General features: G+C 38.2%; 1 protein-coding gene across 4 annotated transcripts in view; it reads left to right on the forward strand.

The window, feature by feature from the left end:
• LOC101158144 (rho GTPase-activating protein 44) overlaps positions 1-22760 on the forward strand; it is a 71456-nt gene that overhangs the window by 45810 nt on the left and 2886 nt on the right. The window contains exons 7-21 of one of the 4 annotated variants that reach the window (XM_023949199.1): positions 33-150; positions 2402-2470; positions 2560-2641; positions 2877-3004; positions 4773-4884; positions 7249-7330; positions 7405-7485; positions 8208-8321; positions 9139-9230; positions 9349-9529; positions 15796-15813; positions 17675-17866; positions 20533-20648; positions 20781-21164; positions 22536-22589. In XM_023949199.1, the coding sequence (XP_023804967.1) occupies positions 33-150; positions 2402-2470; positions 2560-2641; positions 2877-3004; positions 4773-4884; positions 7249-7330; positions 7405-7485; positions 8208-8321; positions 9139-9230; positions 9349-9529; positions 15796-15813; positions 17675-17866; positions 20533-20648; positions 20781-21164; positions 22536-22543 (1777 nt within the window). In that variant the 3' untranslated portion in view covers positions 22544-22589. The remainder of the gene's footprint in view (positions 1-32; positions 151-2401; positions 2471-2559; positions 2642-2876; positions 3005-4772; positions 4885-7248; positions 7331-7404; positions 7486-8207; positions 8322-9138; positions 9231-9348; positions 9530-15795; positions 15814-17674; positions 17867-20532; positions 20649-20780; positions 21165-22535; positions 22590-22760) is intronic. The other 3 variants (XM_004080658.4, XM_011488409.2, XM_011488410.2) reach the window with 3 other exon arrangements.

The raw sequence follows: 22760 nt of genomic DNA on the forward strand, positions 1-22760 counted from the left end.
TAAATGTATGCATAATCTGCATCTGTTCCCAGGTATTACCAGTCTACTAAGTCATCTGGGGTTTCCACCAATCTGCAGCCAACAGGAGCCAAGGCTGATCACCTCAGGGAAGAAATGGAGGAGGCAGCCAACCGAATGGAGATCTGTAGAGTGAGTCCTAGATTTTCCTTTACAACCATGAAGTCATTTTTACCTTTGGGGCTTCATTTTTATTTATTTATTTGGTTCTCAAGAGACCATAAGGCTAATAATAGTCTTGCTTTGTAAGACTGCGGAGATACTCTTAGTAAAAACCAGTTAGAAGACTTTTAGACTCTTAGACTTTTCTTGTAGATCTTTCTTTTTACTGTCTTGACAAATTAGATATCAGGTCAATGTGTCTGTTGTTTGTGTGTCTGTTGTTTATTCAGAAAAGGTTGATTTATGAAATTTAAATCAAATAAATTATTTTAGTTTATACGGTCACATAGGGTTGATGCCGAAACTTAGACTTTTTTAAAATGTATTATTTCAAACAAATAAAATAAAAAATAAACGTGGCAGACAGAAATATAACAATGAATGACAAAAATCAAAGTTGAAAAAGGGCTTTGGATGAAGATTATCAGCTTGTGTGTCCAAAACCCTTTTTTTCAATTCAATCCAAATCTTAAATTCATACCAACAGTATTTTTACGGAATTACAAAGAAATAATCACATAAACTGAAACAATCAATCATCTCATAGGTTTAAAAAATAAAAACAAAAGATATCAATAAATCTTGTTGACTCTACTATATCTATTTGTTATATCATCCTTTATGATTGCAAATTCTATTTTATTATGAATTTACAATTTTAAATGTCTTCCCTGCAGCTTTTCCATATCTGAACCTCACTTGTGGAGATCCAGTAAGGTCTATTATTTTACTCTCACAGCTGGTTTCATTGACATATTTGATCATCTGAAACCGGGCTGCACAGTGTCGCACGGTGGCGTCACAGCAATAAGGCCCCCGGTTCAAGTCCTGGCTGGGGGACACGGAACACCATTCTGTGTGGAGTTTGCATGTTCTCCCTGTACCTGCTTGGGTTTTCTCCGAGGACTCCGGCTTCCTCCCACCGTCCAAAAACATGTTTCATGGGTTTCATTGGTTACTCTAAATTGTCCCTAGGTGTGAATGTGCATGGGTGTGTGATTTGTGGCCCCGCGACAGACTGGCGACCTGTCATGGATGTCCCCTGCCTTCGCACACAAGTGGCCAGGATAGGCTCCGGCAGCCCCGTGACCCTGAAAGGGAAAAAACGAGTTTAGAAAATGAATGAATGAATGATTCTCTGAAACTGTATTTATTATCGCTTAGACTCTTTTTGCCGTGTCAATCACCACAGGTCTTTAGAATTCAGTCTTTTAGAGTTCAGCGGTGAGAATGAAAATGCATTTAAACTTCATGCTTCCTGTGTTCCACAATGTTCTCTAAACCCAAAACTTTTCAGGTTTGACAGAATCTAAATATGATTCACAGTCTGAGGATTGGGCTGTAGATGCATTAGATATTTGAACGGCAGAATATTATTAGGTGTCTGTGGTTATAACTTGGCTAAAAGTATTCATTATTAGCAGGCAGGTTGGAGCACTTAGACACCACAAGTGTAACAAAAGTGATGATGATGGTAAATTTGTAAAATGTTGGTTGTAAAAGCTTTTCAGAACCTGGCCAGCTTAAAGTGATCATCCAATGATCTATTGTAAAAGTCTTCCCAGTGCACTTATGACCAATTATGATTATGCCTTTTTTATCACAAATAAAAAAAAACTATGTAATTTTCTTAAAAATGGTTTGTGCAATAACAATAGTTTATTAGAAATTCACCTCCCCTTCCTATAATCCATCTGTTGACATGCTCTGCTGCCAGTTTACAGCCCCTCCCAACCTAACATTGCCAGTGCAACATAAATGGTGAGCAATGTGGGAGTTATCCAGCTGTACAGTTTATACCCAGATTCCAGCTCAGACGACGAAAACAAAGACGTATATGGATCTATTTGTCTACAAGTCCATGCATCAAAATCGAGCAGAGCAGAAAAAGTTGCGCCCCCCCATTATATTCTTTATATCACAAATAACCTCTAACATTTTGAATAAAGAGATACTCAAAAATGCCATTTTTAGCCTAATGTTCTTTATATACGTCTTTCATCATGACAAAAATATCACAATGTTAAAAACACAAAAAAGCATGATTTTTTATTAAAGTGGGTTTTCAAGGACGTTATTTGAAGCAAGGTTATGATGTGAAGATTGTTAATTATGTTATAAATCAAAATTTGCTGTCGTGACATAAAAACAAGCTTTAGTACAAACAAAAGTTGTAATTTTTTCGTAAAACCTGACAGGATTCTTTTACTTCTCTCACTAGGATCAGCTGTCAGCAGACATGTACAGTTTTGTGGCCAAAGAAATCGACTATGCAAGCTACTTCCAGACAGTAAGTGCCGTTTTTGTGTACCATGAGTGAATTCCTGCATTGATGTGCACTCCCCTGACCCTCTGCTGGGTTTCTGACTGGCTGTGCAGCTGATAGAAGTGCAGGCAGAGTACCACAGAAAGTCCTTGGAGCTGCTGCAAAGTGTTCTTCCTCAGATCAAAGCTCATCAGGGTGAGTTTGCCGACAACATCAAAAAGAAAAAAAAACAATTATTAAAATAATTTTTTTTGTTTTTATTGTCACTATTATTTAGCATTTCTTTAGTTTGTGGCTCTTCCTAAAAGTTAGTTTACGCAGCTGTTTGGAGCCTGACAGGCAATATGTGAAAATGTAGATAAATATCCTAGAAAAGCAGGATGAAATGAGAGACCCTGCAACACTTGATGATTGTGTGTGTGATTCACAGAGACCTGGGTGGAGAAACCGTGCTATGGAAAACCATTAGAGGAGCACTTAGTGCTCAGTGGGAGAGATATTGCCTTCCCCATTGAAGCCTGTGTCACTATGCTGTTAGAGTGCGGCATGGAAGAGGAGGTAAACATATGACCGCCTTTTTTTTTTTACATGAAAAAGGGACATTGAAATTCATGTGCACAGAGTGGAGTGCTGAGAATACTCAAACTGTCCTAATTTCTACTCCATCAAGACCAATCCTTTAGTACAGTTAACTTGCTTATTATGAACAAATGATTATAAAGTGATTTATAGTCTTTTGCACTCTGTATTTTCTTTATGATTTAAACTCTAGGAACAATAATTCATCCCAAGACTGTAGTCCAAACAAGAGTTAGTTTTTTATGACTGATTTGAAATTTTATTACATGTATTATTTTTTTTTTATATTTTTAACTTCAGCTCATCTGATCAAGGATTTGTTTTTTTTAAAGTGTTCCCAGTGTACTTTTAATTATTTTTATGGTGTTTTTAACCAAAATCATAAACCTCTCATTTTTTAGGACATAGTTTCTGCAGAGCGGTAGGGGTTCATCAGAAATTCGACTCTAAATTGTGAGCGGAGCAACCCCTTCGCCTCCCCCTCCCAATTTCTGAGAGCTTAAAGCAGGGAGCTTGAGTATTTTCTACGTCACAAATAAGCTCTTTTTCAAATGGCATCTTTTTGTCTGCTCCTGTTTCACAATGATTTGAATTTTAAGCTTAATTTTCTTTATTTGTGTCCTCTATCATCAGAAAAATGCCACAAGAACATATTAAAAATACAAAAAATACAAATTTTGTTGTAGTGGGTTTTTAAGTGACTCAAGAGGAACTACAACATATAAAAGTTGAGGATTAAAAAGAGTGCATTCTCTAAAAAAAAAAGAAAAAAAGAAATTTTATCTAAAAAATGTTGTGAATTTTTTGGGGCAAAAAGTGGACTAGTAAATATGTGCCAATGTCCACTGACAAATGAACAGGGGGTCCAAACACTGTGCATCAGCAATTTTAACTTGTTCTTGAATCTTTTTTGTCTTGGTCAGGTTTTTTTTTTTAAATACCTCCCAAAACCTAGCTGCTAATAACCCCACCTCACTATTCAGGTTCTTTGATCCACTGTGAAAGCGCACTGTAAAGGCAAACTAAAACAAAAAAAACGGTGGGAGATTTTGACATTTCCTGCTTGTCTACTGGACTGAATTTGTTCATTTGAACCAAAACCTGGGGTGAAGAAGACACATACAGCAAAAATACAGTACATTTTTACAGTTAACTCCAGAAAACGGGAAATTGTGGAGGTCTTGTATTGGATGTGGTAGTCTACAGTAAAGGTGCTCCACAAGGCACTGAGCTCTTACCTGTCTGTTCTCACTGTACACTTTGGACTTTTCTATCCTGCTGACATATAAATGACACCATCATAATAAGTTGTGTGTCTGTCTCATTTGAACATTATTTGCCTATTTTTATAATTTATCACTGCAATGGTGCAAGTAACTATTGACTTTTCCTTAGTGAGATGAAAAATTCTAACTTTATCCTAGTTTTTTCTTTAAAAAATAATTGTTAGACCATGAACAAAAAAGGCTCAAAATTTGACATTTTCTCCTCTCTAAGACTGGAAAAGCTGAATAATAAAAAATGTGAACCCCAACAGACAACAAGTTCATTTTGTAGTCCAATCAATCCTCCTCACATTTTCAGGGTTTTGTCAGTTTCCAATGTAACACATCAAATAAAATCTCTTAAGACATTTGCCTTGTTTTAATTTTCATGAGATATTCCTAAATGAATATCTCAGCTTTTCCTGCTTTATGTCACAGTTATGGAACTAAAGTGACCTCTTCTCTATGCTTTTGTATATCAGGGTTTGTTTCGAATTGCACCTTCTGCCTCAAAACTGAAGAAGCTGAAGGCATCTCTAGACTGTGGCGTGCTGGACGTTCAGGAGTACTCTGCAGACCCACACGCCATCGCAGGTTAGATATGAACACTACTTTGAATTACACTTGTACTAATACTTTACTGTATAAACTTGACCTGCCCTGTTTACTCTCGAGGTTGTACCTTTTGAAATCCTTCAGACAAACAACAGAAAGCTAGTGGAACTTGTCAAGTTGGGGTGTATCCATGTGAAAATATTTTCTAGTATTTGCCTTTTTTGGCTTAGTTCCTGAACCCAATTGCCTGACCTTGGGGTTTCCAGTCCATATTCTGCACACATGCTTCTGTATATTATTCCAGCCACTTGATTGTGGCGCTCCATGTATGCTTTCCCTGCCAGCATCTTACACCTTGCAGTTATGTGCTGGATTGTTTCAGGCGCCTCTTTACAAAGGCTACACCTTGGGTCCTGTCTGGTGTGGTAGATCTGAGCCTATGACTCAATGCCACACACGTGGATAGTGATCCACGTGTGTGGCATTGAGTCATAGGCTTTCTTGTAATCAATCCAGGCTGTGCACAGGTTGGTGTCTCATGACCTGCAGTTTTGAGCATCTGTTCTGTCGACCAGGAGTTGGTGTTTGGCTCCTCTCTTTCTCTATCTATCTCTCTCTCTCTCTCTATCATATATATATATATATATATATATATATATATATATATATATATATATATATATATATATATATATATATATATGGATATATATATATATATATATATATGGATATATATATACACACACAAGGGAATGGCAATAAATTCCAAAAATAACCGAGTTTAGTGTCAAACGGATTTCACGTCTTCTGCAGAAGACAAGATCCATTTTGCTCTTGCTTTTCTTCTTTCGCTGTCACTGATTTGCTTTTATATCAGAACCATGATAAAAGAAAGAAAGGCTTTCAGGCTTTTGCAGTGCTGTTATTGATCTCTGGGCTTTTATGGCAGTGCTGCCTAGAAGAGTGCTGCACAACACAGCTGTCAGATGAAAACTGTAGATTTTCAGGGAGAAACAAGCAAGGAGAAAAACCTTAACATTTATTTCTTTTTTTTTAATAATTCATAAACTGTCACACTGTTTATCTCTGTTGAGTCAATCAAAGGTCAACACTATGCAGGGAAAAATACATTTTAATGATTTGTGTTTTCAGATTCAATTAAATAATGTCCTGTGGTCCGATGAAACCAAAATAGAACTTTTTAGTCTCTACTCCTCGTGTTTGGAAGTGAAAAATGCTGAGCATCCAAAGAACACCATACCTACTGTAAAGCATGGGGCAGGAAACATCATGCTTTGGGGCTGTTTTTCGGCAAAGGGACCAGGATGACTGATCCGTGTAAAGGAAAGAATAAATTAGACTAAGTATCGTCAGATTTTGAGTGAAAACCTCCTTCCATCGGCAAGAGATTTGAAGATGAAACGTGGCTGGGTCTTTCAGCATGACAACGATCCCAAACACACTGCCCGGGAAACGAAGGAGTGGCTTCGTGAGAAGCATTTCAAGGTCCTGGAGTGGCCTAGCCAGTCTCCAGATCTCAACCCCAAAGACAATCTTTGGAAGGAGTTGAAAGTACATGTTGCCCAGTGACATCCCCGAAACATCACTGCTCTATAGGAGATCTGAATGGCCCATAATACCAGCAACAGTTTTTGAAAACCTTGTGAAGACTTACAGAAAATGTTTGACTGCTGTCATTGCCAACAAAGTATTGAGTTGAACTTTTGTTATTATTCATTGTCCTCCATAATTTCCATATAAAGTCTTTAAAAATCAAACAATGTGATTGTCTGGATTTGTTTTTCCTAATTTTGTCTCTCAGTATTGAGGTCTTCCTCAGATCAGCACAGAACTTGTCTCAGAAGTCCAGAGCTTGTTGTAAGGGCTCCCTCTGGTGGAACATGTATAGAAGCGCCTCTGCATCACTTAAAACACTGCATGTCCTTTTTGCAATTTACAACTCTAGGCTGCATCAGATTTAAAAAAGGAGTTAAAGAGGGGCAAGAATTCTTTCTCAAAGAGAGCAATACAATTGCTTTTCCTAAAAAAAAGCTAAACTCCTTAATTTCTGGTGGACACTTCTAGTGGAATCATTTCATCATCGCCTCATCTCCAAAAACCAACTCTAACTCTGTGCTATTTAAATGTTTGCATGTGAGGCTGTTTTTGAAAGATTTGACTCTAAAAACATTACAGTGAAGCAATTTGGGTGACAAAACTGGGTCATTTTCTTTACAGCAAAACAATCACTGATGCTCACATTGAACAGATCCACATATAGATGTGCAACATTAGACGAAAAGGATGAATGGAGGAGCAGAAAAGGAAGCAGATGACATTTTAACCTGTTTACTGCTGTACTCTTTATTGTGCATTTACCACAGTTGTATTTTCTTCAAGGTGCTTTGAAGTCCTACCTGCGTGAGCTCCCAGAGCCATTAATGACCTTTCAACTGTACAGTGACTGGATCCAGGCGTCCAAGTGGGTAACTTCAGGTGAAATGCAACTTTCAGGTTAAAGACTATCACTTTACAAGGACATTCTTTCTATTGCAGTATCCAAGATCATGAAAAGAGACTCCAGGCTTTGTATGCTGCTTGTGAGAAACTTCCTCCAGCCAACAACAACAACTTTAAGTGAGTTGCTCTATTTTTTGTCAACATATGAGTATTAATCCTATTTACTAGTTAGCAATCTTTATAAATGTCTGGCATATTTGGCCTTATTACATCTAAACTGCAATTTTGTTGACTTAGATCCTGATTTCTGCTGCATGTCTAGACGTTAAGAATAAAATGTCTGCTGTATTCCATATGAAAATGAACCAGTAAAGAATGCTTTCGCTCCATTCCCTCTTTGTTTTTTTGAAATATTTTTTTGGTTCTTTTATGCTCATTAACTTTTCCTCATAAACTTTCTAAAACCAAAATTTTTGCCAGGTAATTAATGAATATGTTGCATGATTCTTTTGTATTAAAAAACGATAGTGAGAGATTTTACAAATAACCTGCTTTGATGCTTTAAAAACAAAAACTTTCTGGAAATGTGTGTATAATGTTGATCCCATTTACCATTGCTGCAGCTTCATTAGTCTGTTTGAGAATAATTCTTTTAAACTTCTTTTTTTATTTTTCAATTTTACCTGTATGTTTTTCAAATTTAATAATTTTAAGAACAACATATTAAGTTAAGTAAATACTTCTTTTCTGAGTTTGTATTTATAAATGTAAAAAACTAGAAATTTTTTCTGCTTTATAGCTAGAATTGATTTATCAAATTTAATTATAGCTTTTAAATTTATTATATGAAGAATATGGGGCAAAATATGTAAATATGGCGTCTTATCCTTTTCTAATAGGTATTTGATCAAATTCCTGTCCAAACTGACTGAATACCAGGATCTAAACAAGATGACTCCTGGAAACATTGCTATTGTCCTTGGACCCAACCTGCTGTGGACCCATAATGATGGGTGAGCTATAGTATATAGGCTTCACAGTATTTTTGCATTTTTACAATCAAGTTTCAGCTGTTTTTCTCCAGATCCACAGTTCTTTCTCACTATACAACAACACAAACAAAAGTAATAAGATCCCTTTGTAATGATTTATTGTTTCCTGATATATAGCATACAGTTGGAGCTCATGAATCAGCTGCAGCAGCACTACTGTTCTTAGAAAGCTTTTCTTTGTGAATGTGTGCTCATGCATTTGGTGAAGCACTTATTTGTTTCATGTGGTCTTGTTGGATGAAGCTCCTTTCAAAAACAAAATCTGAAAAAGAAAATGTTTTTGCAGATTTAACTATTAAAACTTTTCTGTCTAACAAAGGGCCTAACCAAGTCCTAAGCATTGCTTCATGTTTCATTGGCCCTCCTCCACCAGCCTTCGAATTTGGCACAATTCTGGATTATTTTGTTAATGTAAATCCTTTTAAAGTTTTTAGGTTTATCATGTTGTTCCTCCCCTCAGTGTTGAAATCAGTTTTCAATGCATACATTCATTAAGTAAAGATAAAAATATAAGAGACTAGAAGACATTTTTTTAAACTGTCAGACTGAACTTCTAACAAATCCTCATAAAGCAGAACACTGATTTTGACAATTATCCAAACTAAAGTGTAAATCAGTTTTAATCTTGTTAACTTTTTTTGAGTTTTCAGCCTTTCATAGATTTTTTGGTTGATATGTGCAACGTTTTTTTAAAATGTTTTCCTGTTTTATATTTTTTCCTGTTTTTTAATATTCTTTTCCTGAACAGAGCTGTTTTTATTCTCCTTGTCTTTTGCAGCAACATAACAGAAATGATGACAACAGTTTCCCTTCAGATAGTGGGCATTATTGAGCCAATCATCCAGCATGCTGACTGGTTCTTCCCAGGAGGTGAACTGTAATAAAACAAGAGAAATAAAGACAATCCTAACTCCATAATTTTATGCTTGTCAGATCAATACCCATGAGAATAATGAGTATCTTTTGTTCTTGTCTTTATCGCTCTTAGAAATTGAGTTCAATGTCACAGGCAACTATGGAAGTCCTGTGCACACCAACCACAATGCCAACTACAGCTCGATGCCATCACCAGACATGGATCAGACAGATCGGAGGCAGAATGACCAGAGCAGACGGCCGCTAAGCGTCGCCACAGACAACATGATGCTGGAATTCTATAAGAAAGATGGGTATGACTCCTTTTTTCTACGTTCTTCAACTATATTACACTTCTAACATTGTCAAAGTAGGATAACATAGTTATACCATGGTCCAGGTGAATTCTTGATTCTGATTGGCTGCTAGGTGTGGATTAAAAAGGGATCATCCACAGTGATAATGCATGCCTAAAAAAGAAGTTCCAGTCACAAAGCTTAAATGTTCTATATCACTGCATTAGCTTCTTTAAATTCAATTCAATTTTATTTATATAGCCCAACAATAGTTGTCACGATGGGCTGCATACCTGTAATTGTATAAGAACATGAAGTCATGAATTCAATAGGTAATGGCTAAACTTAACTAAACAGACTAAGATAACTGGGGATCCCTGCACTTAGAGACTCCTTCTTGGTAAGAAAAAACTCCCAAAAAAAACTGAATCGGTAAAAAAAGAAGAAACTTTCAAAACTTCAGGGATGTCCACATGTAGGAGGGATCGTCTGCCGGCATGGACAGGCGATGTACAAGGGGTCTTAGAGAAGAATTAGCTTATCTAACGCTGCAACTACAACAAACTTTTGCTTCATCAGCTAGACAAAAACAACCGGTAAGAGGTAAACTTTTTCACTGAACTGATAACCTGTCGTGACGATCAGCATATATATGGCTTTCCTTTGCAACTGCAGTCCAGCTCAGTGTGTTGTCACGTTACAGTAAAAATGCGCCGCACCACATAACAAATAGTCCGCTTTTTGTGAATAAAACAATCTAAAACGAAATAATAACAAGACTAAATGACAAGAAAATGACTGAATATGTATTTCTTTTGTAAGTGACCATAGTGAAAGCGGGATAATGGCAGAGGAAGTGTGTAATATCAAAAATTAACGGTTCAGGTTTCTACGGCATGTGTTAATATCTGATAATCCACACATCGGCCATTATCCCTTGCATATCTACTTAGTTGATTATTTTGTTTGAGCACTACATTCATTTAAAACATTAAAAAATTTTAAAAACAAAAGAATGCTTTTTATTATTTCAAGTATAACACACTTTCTTTTGCCAAGAACCTGTAGATGAGGAAGTCACTGGCCTTAAGAACTGCAAAAAATAATTTAACTGTTCTTTGTTTTGAATGGTGGTTTGAAGAACCCAAATGCAGGACACAGACATATACAGGACCTTGATTAAATGAATGAACTTAAATTCATCAGGTCAAATAGGAAAGCTTTAACATAAATGTAAAAAAATAAAATACCTGGAACATGATGGAACACTCAGGGTTGGACAAAAATATCCTACAAACTAAAATCTTGGCTCTTAGATTAACTGAGAGAGGAAAACCAAACCAACCATTAAGCTAAAAAAAATCCCATTGCTTTTTGTTTTACGGCTGTTCAGAGACATATCTGATAAATGCTGTGATGCTGCAACTATGCATTTGTATGGGACATTTCTGTGATTGAGGGCAAATATAGAGAAAATTAAGCTCAAAATTGCATTTTGGAGTATTTCTTTATTAAAATCAGGAACAGATAAAAAAAGCAGTTTGAAAAGGCTTGTGATGTAGAAGCCACATACAGCGGGCCACAAGCTCCCTGCTCTGTTCCATTCTGATGAATCCGCTTGTAGACGACCATGAACCATGTATGTCGTTGATTTCCTTGTCTGAGCTGAAATCTGGCTCACATGGCTCCATTATTGCTCACCATATTTGTGAGCAATATTGTCCTTTGTCCTCTGGCATCTCTTGTTCTGGGTCCTCCGAGCTGCTGACCTGGTGTGCCCAAGTTGGGCGCATTGGACTGGGGGACTGTGGGGCAGGAGGTGCTGGGATGAGTTGTGCTTGTGTTGCTTGGATCCTGACACCCCAGTAAACAGGACAGGGCGGATGGCGCCTTCTGGGTTCTCTGTTCTTTTGCTTTCTTATAATAATTTCTCTTTTATTTATGTTTATTTTTTGTATATTATTATTAGGGGCTTATTTGATTACATTATTGCATGTGTGGGGAAGTAGGGGCAGGCTTACTCTGCATCAACTCAGAGAGGAATTTCTAATGAACTCTTGTTGCTCTGCAGAAATCTTGAAAAAAACAGATTTTTTGTATTTTTATTTAGGCTAAAACAGCATATATATATATATATATATATATATATATATATATATATATATATATATATATATATATATATATACAGCATATATACAGCAAAATTCATTAAAAGACCACTGGGAACGCTTTTACAATAGATCAAAAGATGATCAGAGTGGGTCTTACAGCTCCCATTTAATTATGCTTAAGAACTCTGTTTTCTACAAACTCAAAATTGATATTCAATATAACATGTCTATTACATCCCAAATATCCTTTTGTTAAACATAAAACAGGACGTGGGCTTTTATTTTGACACCTGTTATGAAATAGAAAAAAGACGATATGAAAACAGAAAACAGTGGCATTGTTTGGCAACATTTGCACGTGTTCTTATGAATCGAAATCTATTCTTCATATTACCCGGTTTGAAAGTTTTGTCTGCACGGCTCTCTACATGTGTTTTTAACAGTCGGCTGTTAAACTCCACTTCCATATGTCGTCAAAGGAGCAAGTACGCTCACTTCCTGTCTCCTGAAAAGGACTTCGGCTAAATGTGAAAGAAAACAGTTCAACAACCAACGCACAAGTCCCATAATGACTCACCTGAATTAAAACAATCCCTTCACAGCAAAGAGTGCTCACTATTGTCAGCCATCACCTGATGCTGCATAGATCTCCCCACAACACTGACAATATCCCAATTACACACCTGTTAGGATTTCTGGTAAGCCTATAAAAATACTTTCTCAGCTTTTATCATCTTCATTAGGGTTCAATTTTGAAAGCATACTACTCTGGCGTCATAAAACCTTCCAGTAAATGTCTAAGCACATTCACAAGCTTTAGTTAGTTTCCAGTTTTTGACAGAAATTATGTCTGTTTGGTCCAGAAGGAAGCGTTTTGTTTCTGTATCAGCTCTTAATGAAAAATTGATTTCATCCAGAAGTGATGCATTATGCATAATTAAAACCCTTTTATCAGGAAACATCACTAAACCTAACGGAAGTTCACACAAAAACCCCAAACATTTAAAGTGTAATAAGTGTTTAAAGAACTGAGCACTGATAGTTTTTATCTGGATCTTTGGAAGCAGATGACTCACAAAGGGGACCTCCCAAAAAAAAAAGAAGCTTTTATTCTTGGAGGTGGACGTGATGGATTCAGACTCTCTGTATCACCTGCTCTCAGCGTTTCAAATACAATGACTCGACTGAGACTGAAGGAGAGGTAGTGAGGGAGCTGACATTTAGTCTGTGAAATAAGCAATCCGACAATCCTTAAACTGTGAAGGGGGATTAGTGGAAAACCAGTGAGCCGCCATTATTCTCTTTCACTGCCTGTCAGTGTCTTTACTTTCACACAGCCATGGTCTTATCAGGTCCTGGGGGGGAGGATGAGCTCTGCTACAGCCCAGGGACCGCATGCCACCAAGCTAATTAAACTTTTTCTGAGTGGATTGGATCAATAGAGTTCAGCTCTCAATGAAAAAACTCTTGTCAGAAGCAGACAGAAGCTTTATGAAGAAGAAATCGACACATCAGATTGATTTACAGTAGAGACAGTATAAGAATTACTTTTTGATTTAATGTGCAAAAGATTTAAAACGTCTGTTCATCTGCTTTCTATACCAGTTTTGTCTATAGGTGATCACGGGCTTAATGGACTTTGAGCAGGTCTACAACGGAATTCAAGCATTTACCATTTTTTATTATTCAATCCACACTTTTAAAATTGATTAAAATTCCAATTCATCCCCTTGTCCCTTTACTGATCTGCGCTTTTAAGATGTTAGGATCAAAAGTGGCGCCTTTGATTCCAGGCTTCATGCTGTGTTTCATGCATTGCAGCTCTGTGTGGATGAGAGGGTTCGTGTCATCAGATGACTTGAGAAAAAATCCTCTTGTCTTGATCTGCTGCTCTTCCATCAGAGTCAGAGCAGTTTCTGAACTTCTCATGACACAACAAGACAGATGAAGCTGCTTTAAACATATTTAATACAAAAACTGAATCTTAAAGTAAAAAGACCCTTTGAAAGAAAAAAGATCTTATTTTTCTGTCTTGTAAGAAAATAATCTTATCAAGAAAGTTTTTCAACAGCAAAATAATCTTAGTTTAAGAAAACATATAGTGGCTAGAGTTTTTTTCTTAACATAATAGTTCTTAGTAAGACCATTTTCTTACCCCATTGGCAGATTTGTTTTGTTTACTTGAAGAAATCCTTTGAAATTTTAAGATTTTTTCATTATTTTTAGGGGGCTTGTCTTCACAGTGTACCTAAAGTCTCCTTTATGCATCATGTAAATGGTACACGGTCACAATTATTTTTTTGGACTCTCAATTACAGGCATTACAGCTATCGTAGAGTGATTGTTTAGTGCTCTCCATTTTGCTTGAAAGCAATCAGATCTTCTGGGGCAACACCTCAAAAACTGCATTTTGAGAAGTTAAAGGACAATGGCTATGACATATTAAGAAGGACTGTTGTCTGTGTGTGAAGTGAAGGGCTTTTTATATTTCACACATTGAAAGACACAGCAGCCAACACACGTCATAGTTTAATGATGAACAAATAAGAAATCAAAAACACCAAATAAAAAACATAAGGAAAGAATATCATGTCATGTTGTGTCTGTGGCCAAATTCATTCCCAACTCCCTAACTAAAAAAAAAAACAACTATGTATTACGGTCCAGGGCCTTGGATTTTGAAAGCAATTGAGACACATCCTCACTACTCTTTTTTTTAAACGGCAAATATGGCTATACAGATTTCCCAAAGTAAAACCCAATAAATATGAACATTTTACGAAGACTATTTATGAATCCACTATGCTCTGAGGATAAAAATTTGGGTGGTTAATTAATGCACAATTATGGTGTTGTGGTCTTCGCCAACCTAATTAACACTGATGCACACAGGTTTTTTGCAGAGACTTCTGGTAAATTTCTAGGAGTTGTAAAAATGGCAAACCCACTATATAGTGCACCAAGTAGTGAGTAGTGAAGGAATTTGAACAAAACCTGAGCCATATTTTCTCTTAACCATTTTGCTATCCTATGACTCCACCCTTACATTGACGTGTTCTCCCTACCATGACAAAGGGGGAAAAAGGTGAAGAGGATTTCATGTAATCCATAGACACCAGTGAAGATCACATATCATTGAAAAAAAAAGGTTCAGTGCACTGTCTAGTGGGTCTAGATGACCCCACTCCAAATGTTAAAGTGCCTAGGATAGCACAAGGGTTAAAAAAATCACAATCACAATTTGCGTTCTGTTGCCAACAAGCCTTCCCCCTCTGTTTCTGAAAACAGCACAAAGCAAGAAATTCTAAATATTATAGTTCTTCAAGAGACCACTAAAGGCTGGTGTCTTGAGGGAGCAATTTCAGAAAAAGTCTGACATTACACCCGAAATATTGGAATTTACAAGATGAAATCAAAGGCTTTGGATGCATTTGGTTATGTAATCTATTCATAAAAAAATACTTTTGCTGTGTATTTTTACTTCTTTATTTTTGTTTAAATTTTATTTACTTTGTCATAAAAAATGCAGTTTTTTACAGATGTTCCTCTGTCTTATTATAATGTTGTTCTGAAGGTCACTTTATTCCTCTGTGAGTGTCACAAGCTGAATAACCAAATCAACAGCGTTGCCCAACATACCAATGAAACCAAAGAACTTCCTGGCTCAAAAGACTTTTCGATAACCTTTAAAACTGTCGGCTCTAGAGGATCATGCAGCCCTTTTAGTCCAAAACAAGGCTCCATTTGCTCATATCTATTTTATTGACTGATGCAAGCCATTGCAAAAGTCGAATTTGAAGATTAAAAATGATATATTTTATAATCTAAACTGCTTTAGCAACCTTAGCAGCAGCTCAAAACCTCTTACTTTTCTTTTAATTGTGGAAATCGCACAATATTCATTAGGGAAAGTCTGACCTAATTAGAATTAAATAGAGCACCCATTTTGTGTCTGGGTTTGATGTCACCAACACATTTCAGGGAGAATGTTTCACTGCTTCATGCATTACTTTGCTGTTCCACTCTGCAGCCCCATGTTGGGCAGTTCCCCCGTACACTTTGCCTCAAAGTCCAATGGTTTATTTGACATAGCCAGTCAGTCAGTGCAGGTTGATGGGCTTTACGTTTACATCTGACCTCATTGTGCTTGTCTCTGTTTTAACAATGCAGCATTAGGAAGATACAAAGGTACAGTATTGCTACTTTCCTTAACACATCATTTCACCATTGTGTTTAACTAGAAAGGAGCTGCTTGTCATCTGTTGTGCATGTTTGTTGTTCAATTTTCTGAAGAGACTTCAGTAGTTCATTAGCTTGATTTTGGGTTAAACTGTTTCTTTTTAAAATATATTTTTCTCTTTTCCATAAAATCTTTTCTGCAGTTTCTTATATGGGACAATTCTTTCTAACCTGTGAAGACCACAGCCTCTTTTGGCCTAATTTTAGCGGTTTGAGCCACTTTAAGGGCCAATTTTACAGTTATTAGGTTCAATGTATAAACTAAATGAAATGGATTTCAAAAGATCAACTTTTTTGCATAAAAGACTTTCTCACATGAATGTGTTTAAGTAACAGCAGAAAAAAGCTGAGAACCACAGACACGTCACAAATGTAGCATTAATGTATCAAGTTCACCACAAAACCACAATGGTGACATTTTTGCATTGCAGATTGTTTGCTGTTTTTAAAGATTTGAAAGTGAATGATGTTCAATTTTATGACTTATTTTAGCAAAACGCAGTCAGCTGTTTGTCATTTTCAATGGCATGTTGAACTGCACTAGACACTTTTTTAGGTACACCTTGCTAGTATTGGGTTGGACCCCCTTTTACCTTCACAACTGCCTTACTCTTTGGTGGCGTAGATTCAACAAGATTCTGGAAACATTCCTCGGATAGTTTGGTCCATATTGACATGATGGCATCTTAAAGTTGCTGCAGATTTGTCGGCTGCAAATCTATTATACCAATCTTCAACTCATCCCAACTATCCTAAGGTCCAACAATGCTTTTTGGATTAATGTCATGATGTTATGTAAAACACTTTAAAATTTAGATTTTTTTTCTTTGTCAGCCATTTTGTCATCCATTAGTTGCTATGCTGTGATGTCGAGCAAATATAGTGAAGAGGTCCTTAGTTTTGGTTCCTGTTGCTTGGGGACTGCAAATAAACAAGCTCAAGTCATAACTCCAATCATGGCTTGTTGGGATCTGAGAAATTGCTCTTTGGATTTTTGAATTTCTTGTGGCTGAGGTAAATTCACTGAGGCCATCGCTCCTGTGACCATTGAAAAAATCCTAAAATGTTTACAGCCAGTTTACTAAAGGTGGATACTATACCTACTCAGGCCTGCACAACTGGTCAGTTATTCAAAAGTTTAATTTTTCCCAAACGTACAGTGATATTTTCTGACTTCTTAGGTTCTTCTTATATATATATAATATAATCTTTACATATGGTTAATGCTGTAGCAACCTAATCAAATGTGTCTGTCTGCTCTACAATGGGCAGTTTGAGACTACACATCTTGTGCCATCTAAACTATAATTGCAGACATTTCAAAATGTTTTAACCCTTGTGCTATCTTAGATGACCCCACCCTTACTTTGACGTGTTATTCCCACCATGACAAAGGTGGATAAAGTTGGAAAGATTTCATGTAATCCATGGACACCAGTGAAGATCACAAATCATTGAAGAAAAAAGGTTCAGCGCACTGTCTAGTGGGTCTAGATGGCCCAACTCCCAATGTTAAGGTGCTTAGGATAGCACAAGGGTTAAAGTAAACACTTAAAAAAGAAATTAGAAACATTTCAAAGACAAAGACATTGATCTATTTTTGTGGGACACTTGGTTTTAATGGTTGTAATCAGCAATACAGACATAAGGAAATAACCCGCTTGACACACAGTTTTCATGCATACTGGAAAGTTGGTATATTCTCTCAAGGAAGCTACCCCCAAGTTTGTGTTTTGGGTTCGACCTTGCCGCATACGGGCACCCCCACACAGCATCTTTTGATTGGCTGTGCATCTCTGTCCCACTGCAGCATGGGTGTCAGGGTGATGGACACTTCTTGGGTGTCACGCAGGGGCTCTTCATCTTCTCGTAAAAGTTCCTCTACACCACCGAATGTGCACCCCCCAACCCCGCCCGCTGATGCAATCATCCCCGAACAGCCTGGGGATTTCTATGTCTCCCCTTCCCCAACCCCTCCTCCCACTAGCAGCGACCGAGCCAGGTAAGGCCGTTTTGCCCCGCCCTGCTGTTTCTTCTCGCCCCCTTACTCCCCTGCTGCTGCCTTCCTTTATCACGGCGTGTGCTGCTGCCCCCCACCCCCACCCCCACAGCTGACAAAAGTCCTGCGCTGTTTGCTCCTTTAAACTCCAGGTTTTATGTTTGTCATTTATCCACACAGTTCACCACAAACCTCACTGTTAACCTCCAATGTTTCTACAAACGTAGTGATTGATCTTTAGACTTTTTAAAAAACATTTGCATAATAATCTGCCTTAGAGGTGATGCTTAAAATCCTATGATTAGGGGTGTAACGATTCCTTTTAACGGTTCAATTAATATCATAATCTTTGGTTGGCGCTACTATTTATAGTAGATTTTGGTTCATTTTGAATGATCATATTCGATCCGATTCACTGATCTAAGATCGGTCCAAGACATCTTTAGTCAAAACTTCAACCAGTGTGACTCAGAAAGAAATATCTAGGTACTGAACAGTGCAGGTTAAATTTTCCAGATTATTTGTATTTCTTGAAAAATAATCAAGTGTAAATTAAATATGTGTACAAACAAACAAGTAAACAAGAATTAATGTCAAATCTGTTCACAATTTAGTTTCATAAAGTTCAGCCCACTGTTGTTTTTCCACATCCAAATAATCCAGAGGGAACATTATTAGAACATTCTACCACATGTCTTTGCAAAATTCAGTGCTTAGATTGATGTCCGCTGTGACAAACTTTTTACGTTACGTTAACTACGTTAACTACTGTGCCTCAATCCAAAAGGTATTTCCAATATTGATATAATCAATTTATTTCATTTTGAAATGGTTTTATAATAGCATAGGTTGATTTGATTAACAACTTGCCTCAGGTAGATCAATCTGGTCAGGTCGTAGGATTTAAAAAATAAATCGATTCATCAATTTAAGTTGATTGATCGTAACACCCCTACCTTCAATGCAAAAAAATGTCTTCACTATTAAATGTTAGTGGAAAGTCAACAAAGGTTCATGCTTGATTACTGCGAATGATGCATTGCTGCACGTGCATGAATTACAAATCTCTTGTTTCTGCCATCAGTCCAAGCATCATTAGCAACTTATCCGTTCACTGTCGAAAGGCCCTGCAATGGATGAGGTGACTTGACTTTCTGTTTGGTTTCTTTTTTTATGACACTAACTCCTGATTGACCTTTGTGCTCCTGTCTGGAGTCTTTTTGTTTCTAACATTAATTACAATGACACCTGACTCCACCCCAATGACCCAGGCTAAACTTACCACTCAGAACATCCTTTGTGAAACCGTCCCTTCAACGTTTCACTTCCGTATAAAACACTGATATTTTTATCATTGCAGCTCAGATGATGCTTCTTCCATTTGGTCCAACTCCTGTTATGCCTATCCCTCCCCTGAGGAGGAGAGGCCACCTCCCCCTTATCCTTCTTCTTCCTCCTCTTCTTCCTCTTCCTTTTGTTCTTTTAACTCGCTCCCTCACAACCATTTTAACTCCCGGGCACACATGATTAAGCGTCCCATTGCTCCTACCCCTGAATCAGTGTCTCCCGGTCCATCCCCTCCCCCCCGCCTCTCTGGCCACAGTCCACCCCCACTCCCACACTCCCTGTGCCCGTCCCCTCAGCAATTGGACGTAAACTGCAACCCCAAACCTAACGTCTTGCATCTACCGAAACAGGCCTCCCTGCCCGATGGTCCGCATGCGCCCCATTTTGAAATGAACGGTACCACCCTTTACATCAAACCCCCACTGGTTCTTACCCGTCACAACCTGTTCCTCGGCTCTCCCAAACCACCCAATACTCCCCTCTCTGCTCCCCCTCCATGGGCAGGCCGTGCCTGTAGCCGGGAAAGAGGAGCCACGTTGAAGAGGTAAATACCTGGTGAAGCCAACTAAACTTGGCCATACTGTCAAGTAAACTTGCATTAAAATGATAAAAAGCCCTTCGGGAACAGGAAAGAGATGGTATATTTTGAGAGGTGAGTAGGTGAAAATAAGATGCATACACCTGCATCCCCTCTTATCAATCTTAGCCAGATTTGAACGCTCAGCCGCGGTTATCACTTTCAGCTTTCATTTAATGACAATGCAAGAAAACCCCATTGCTACATGTCAGCAGAATATTCATGAGGCGGTTGCTTGGCAACTAAGGAAATGTAAAACTTTTGTTGAATGCAATCACAAAAGTGGATGTTGAAGAGTCATACCTGCAACTCCAGTCATGCCTGTGAAAGCATCACTGGAACAGGTGAAATTAATACAGTATCCTGTAGTCTGATGGAAATCCTAAAGATGCTCACCAGCATGGCTCTCCCTCAGCTTTGATTCTCAGTTGCTTCAGTCATCCATTCGTCATCTATGTGGCTGAAAATCTGTGCAGCAAAGGAGTTTTTTGAACTTCAAGACCTTTCCAGTGGTCTTCCCACTGCTTTCTGCTACTAAGGTTTAAAAAGCCTCCATGAAGCCATCAGGGGTTTTTTGTCAGTTCTGAACTGCTTCTGCTATAGTAAAGGATGTTACTCCAGTTTGACTTTGAACTGTGGGTTCTCTCTTTTTTTTAAATAACTATAATCTGATCAATAAAACCGATGGTTCCTTTACTCTAGTGGAATTTTGTGTAATGCATAGTCTTGTACCATCTCTCCTCAGCACCTTGAAGAACAAGGAGTTGTCCCCAGTTATTGGACAGAAGGGGCTCCAAGGAACAGTGCCCTGTAGTGGACAGTCACAGCACTCTGAACACAGCCCTCACAGCCTGAGAAGAGGTAAAACTGAGGAAGGTTGCTCTGAATATGTGGGAAAACTGTTTTTTTTTTATTTGACCAATCTACAGCTTTATTGGTTTCACATCTGTGTCACATTGAACAGGTACAATTTAGCTTTTTGTTGTCTTTCAGCAAAAAAGCTTGCCCCAATCCCACCTAAAGGTCCTTTTTGCCAGATGGGAGCCATGTCTGACCAGTCAACGGGTCAGCCGTCTCCTGTCAGCCTATCGCCAACACCTCCGAGTACCCCTTCCCCTTACGGCTTCAGCTATCCACAAGGATATGCCACTATCAGCTCACCATGTCAGACGCAAACAGCCACCACTCCTTCTCTGTCCTCACCACCCTCTCTGGCTGGCACCCTCAACAAGCCCAGGCCGATTCCAAAGCCGCCCAGACAGAGACCCAACTTACCTCCTCCTCAACCTCCTAGTACACCCGGTACTAGTCCTCAGCCTCTGGACCATTCATCAGGTCTTCTAGACGGTTTGTCTCCTGGAGAAAGTATGTCCACAGGTAACTGCAATTAAGCTTTGAGATACTTACCTCATAAGGAAGGGTTTTTTTTATATCACCATTCATTTGTTGAACTTAAATGGTCAAGCAACAAAACAAAAAAAATTTGAAAGTGTATTTAACCCACAATTCTTCTCCGCATTTTGACCCATCCCCTGGGGGGAGCGGTGAGCCGCAGACTAGCCATGCTCGGGGCGATAGCTGGCTGGGGAGAGCGGAGATCGATCCGCCAACCCTTCGGTTGTTGGACGACCTGCTCTACCGCCTGAGATAAACTGCCTCCCTTGGGATGTTGTACTTCTCAAAAGAATATGAGAAGAATTAAGATATGGTCTTCTACACCCCAGTTCACAGTAAACCTTGATTTTAAAAGGATGCAAAGGCAGATTACATTGGCCCTAACCATAAACACACTTCATAAAGCATAAAGCCATGGTTGCTTTAGAGAATGCACTAGTCATACTGTGAGTTGTACTGGATTGCAGTAACTGATCACAGACACTTCTTTTACACTATTGTCTACAAAGCAGCCCAACTCATAGAAGTGAATACATTTGTTATCAAGACATACTAGCTATAACTCCCTTGCAGACTTCAACAAGATAATGGTCAACTTACATGGTCCAATTTCTGGTAGAACCAAAACCATACAGGCTACCCATGTTGTTTGGTGAAATATTGTAACTTAAATTAATCCAATGTGTTCAATGGGACTTCATATAAGCACTTTTGAGCAGGGAAGATTGTGTTTTACAGGTTTTAGGTGTCTGACTAAAGTTCTTACTAAACCTAAAGTTTAGTGTCCTTAACTTCTCTCATTTCTACCTGCACCAGCATAAAAGACCCACTCTGATCATTTTCTGATCTATTTTCAAAAGGGTCCCAGTGGTCTTTTAATTATGCCATTTTTAGCCTAAATAAAAAACCTGTCATCTCCTAAGACATAGTTTCTGCAGAGCGGCAGGAGTTCATTAGAAATTCACCTCTGAGTTGTGGGCAGAACTGTTGGCGTGGAGAAATTCCACCCACCCTTCCTCTCCCCATTGCTGCCGGTGGCTCCCCCAGTGTGTTTTCTACATCACAAACAAGCTCAAATAGCATTTTTGCGTTTGCTCCTGATTCACGATTTCAATAAAGAAATACTCATAAATTTTGTTCTTGATATATAGATGTCCTCCATCATCAGAAGAAGGCCACAAGAACATGTTAAAAACACCAAAAGCACTATTTTCATTAGAGTGGGTCTTTAAGATTTCTTGCACAGTTTTATGTCATGTTGGTTGTCTCAGTTTCAATGTGTTCATGTTTAAACAGCAGGGTGTTTTGTAATTCCACTCCTCTTCACATCTGTTCTTACTGTCTCACTTACAGCGGTATGAGGCCAAAGCTTACAGAATGGTTGTAAGTGTGAGAGGGACATTTAGGGTAAGCAGGAATTACTGTGCTGCAGCCTCGTCTCCCTTCCATTCCTTCACTTTGCAACAGCAACATCAAGCTCTCAGTAGATGCATATTTTGGATCTGGGCCCCTGCTCTGTGGCCACCTCCCTCATCACCTCTCATTGTGTTTATATCAGCACACAGTCAGCACACCTTA

Source organism: Oryzias latipes, chromosome 19 (genome assembly GCF_002234675.1).
Source record: "Oryzias latipes chromosome 19, ASM223467v1".
Taxonomy (NCBI): Eukaryota; Metazoa; Chordata; class Actinopteri; order Beloniformes; family Adrianichthyidae; genus Oryzias; species Oryzias latipes.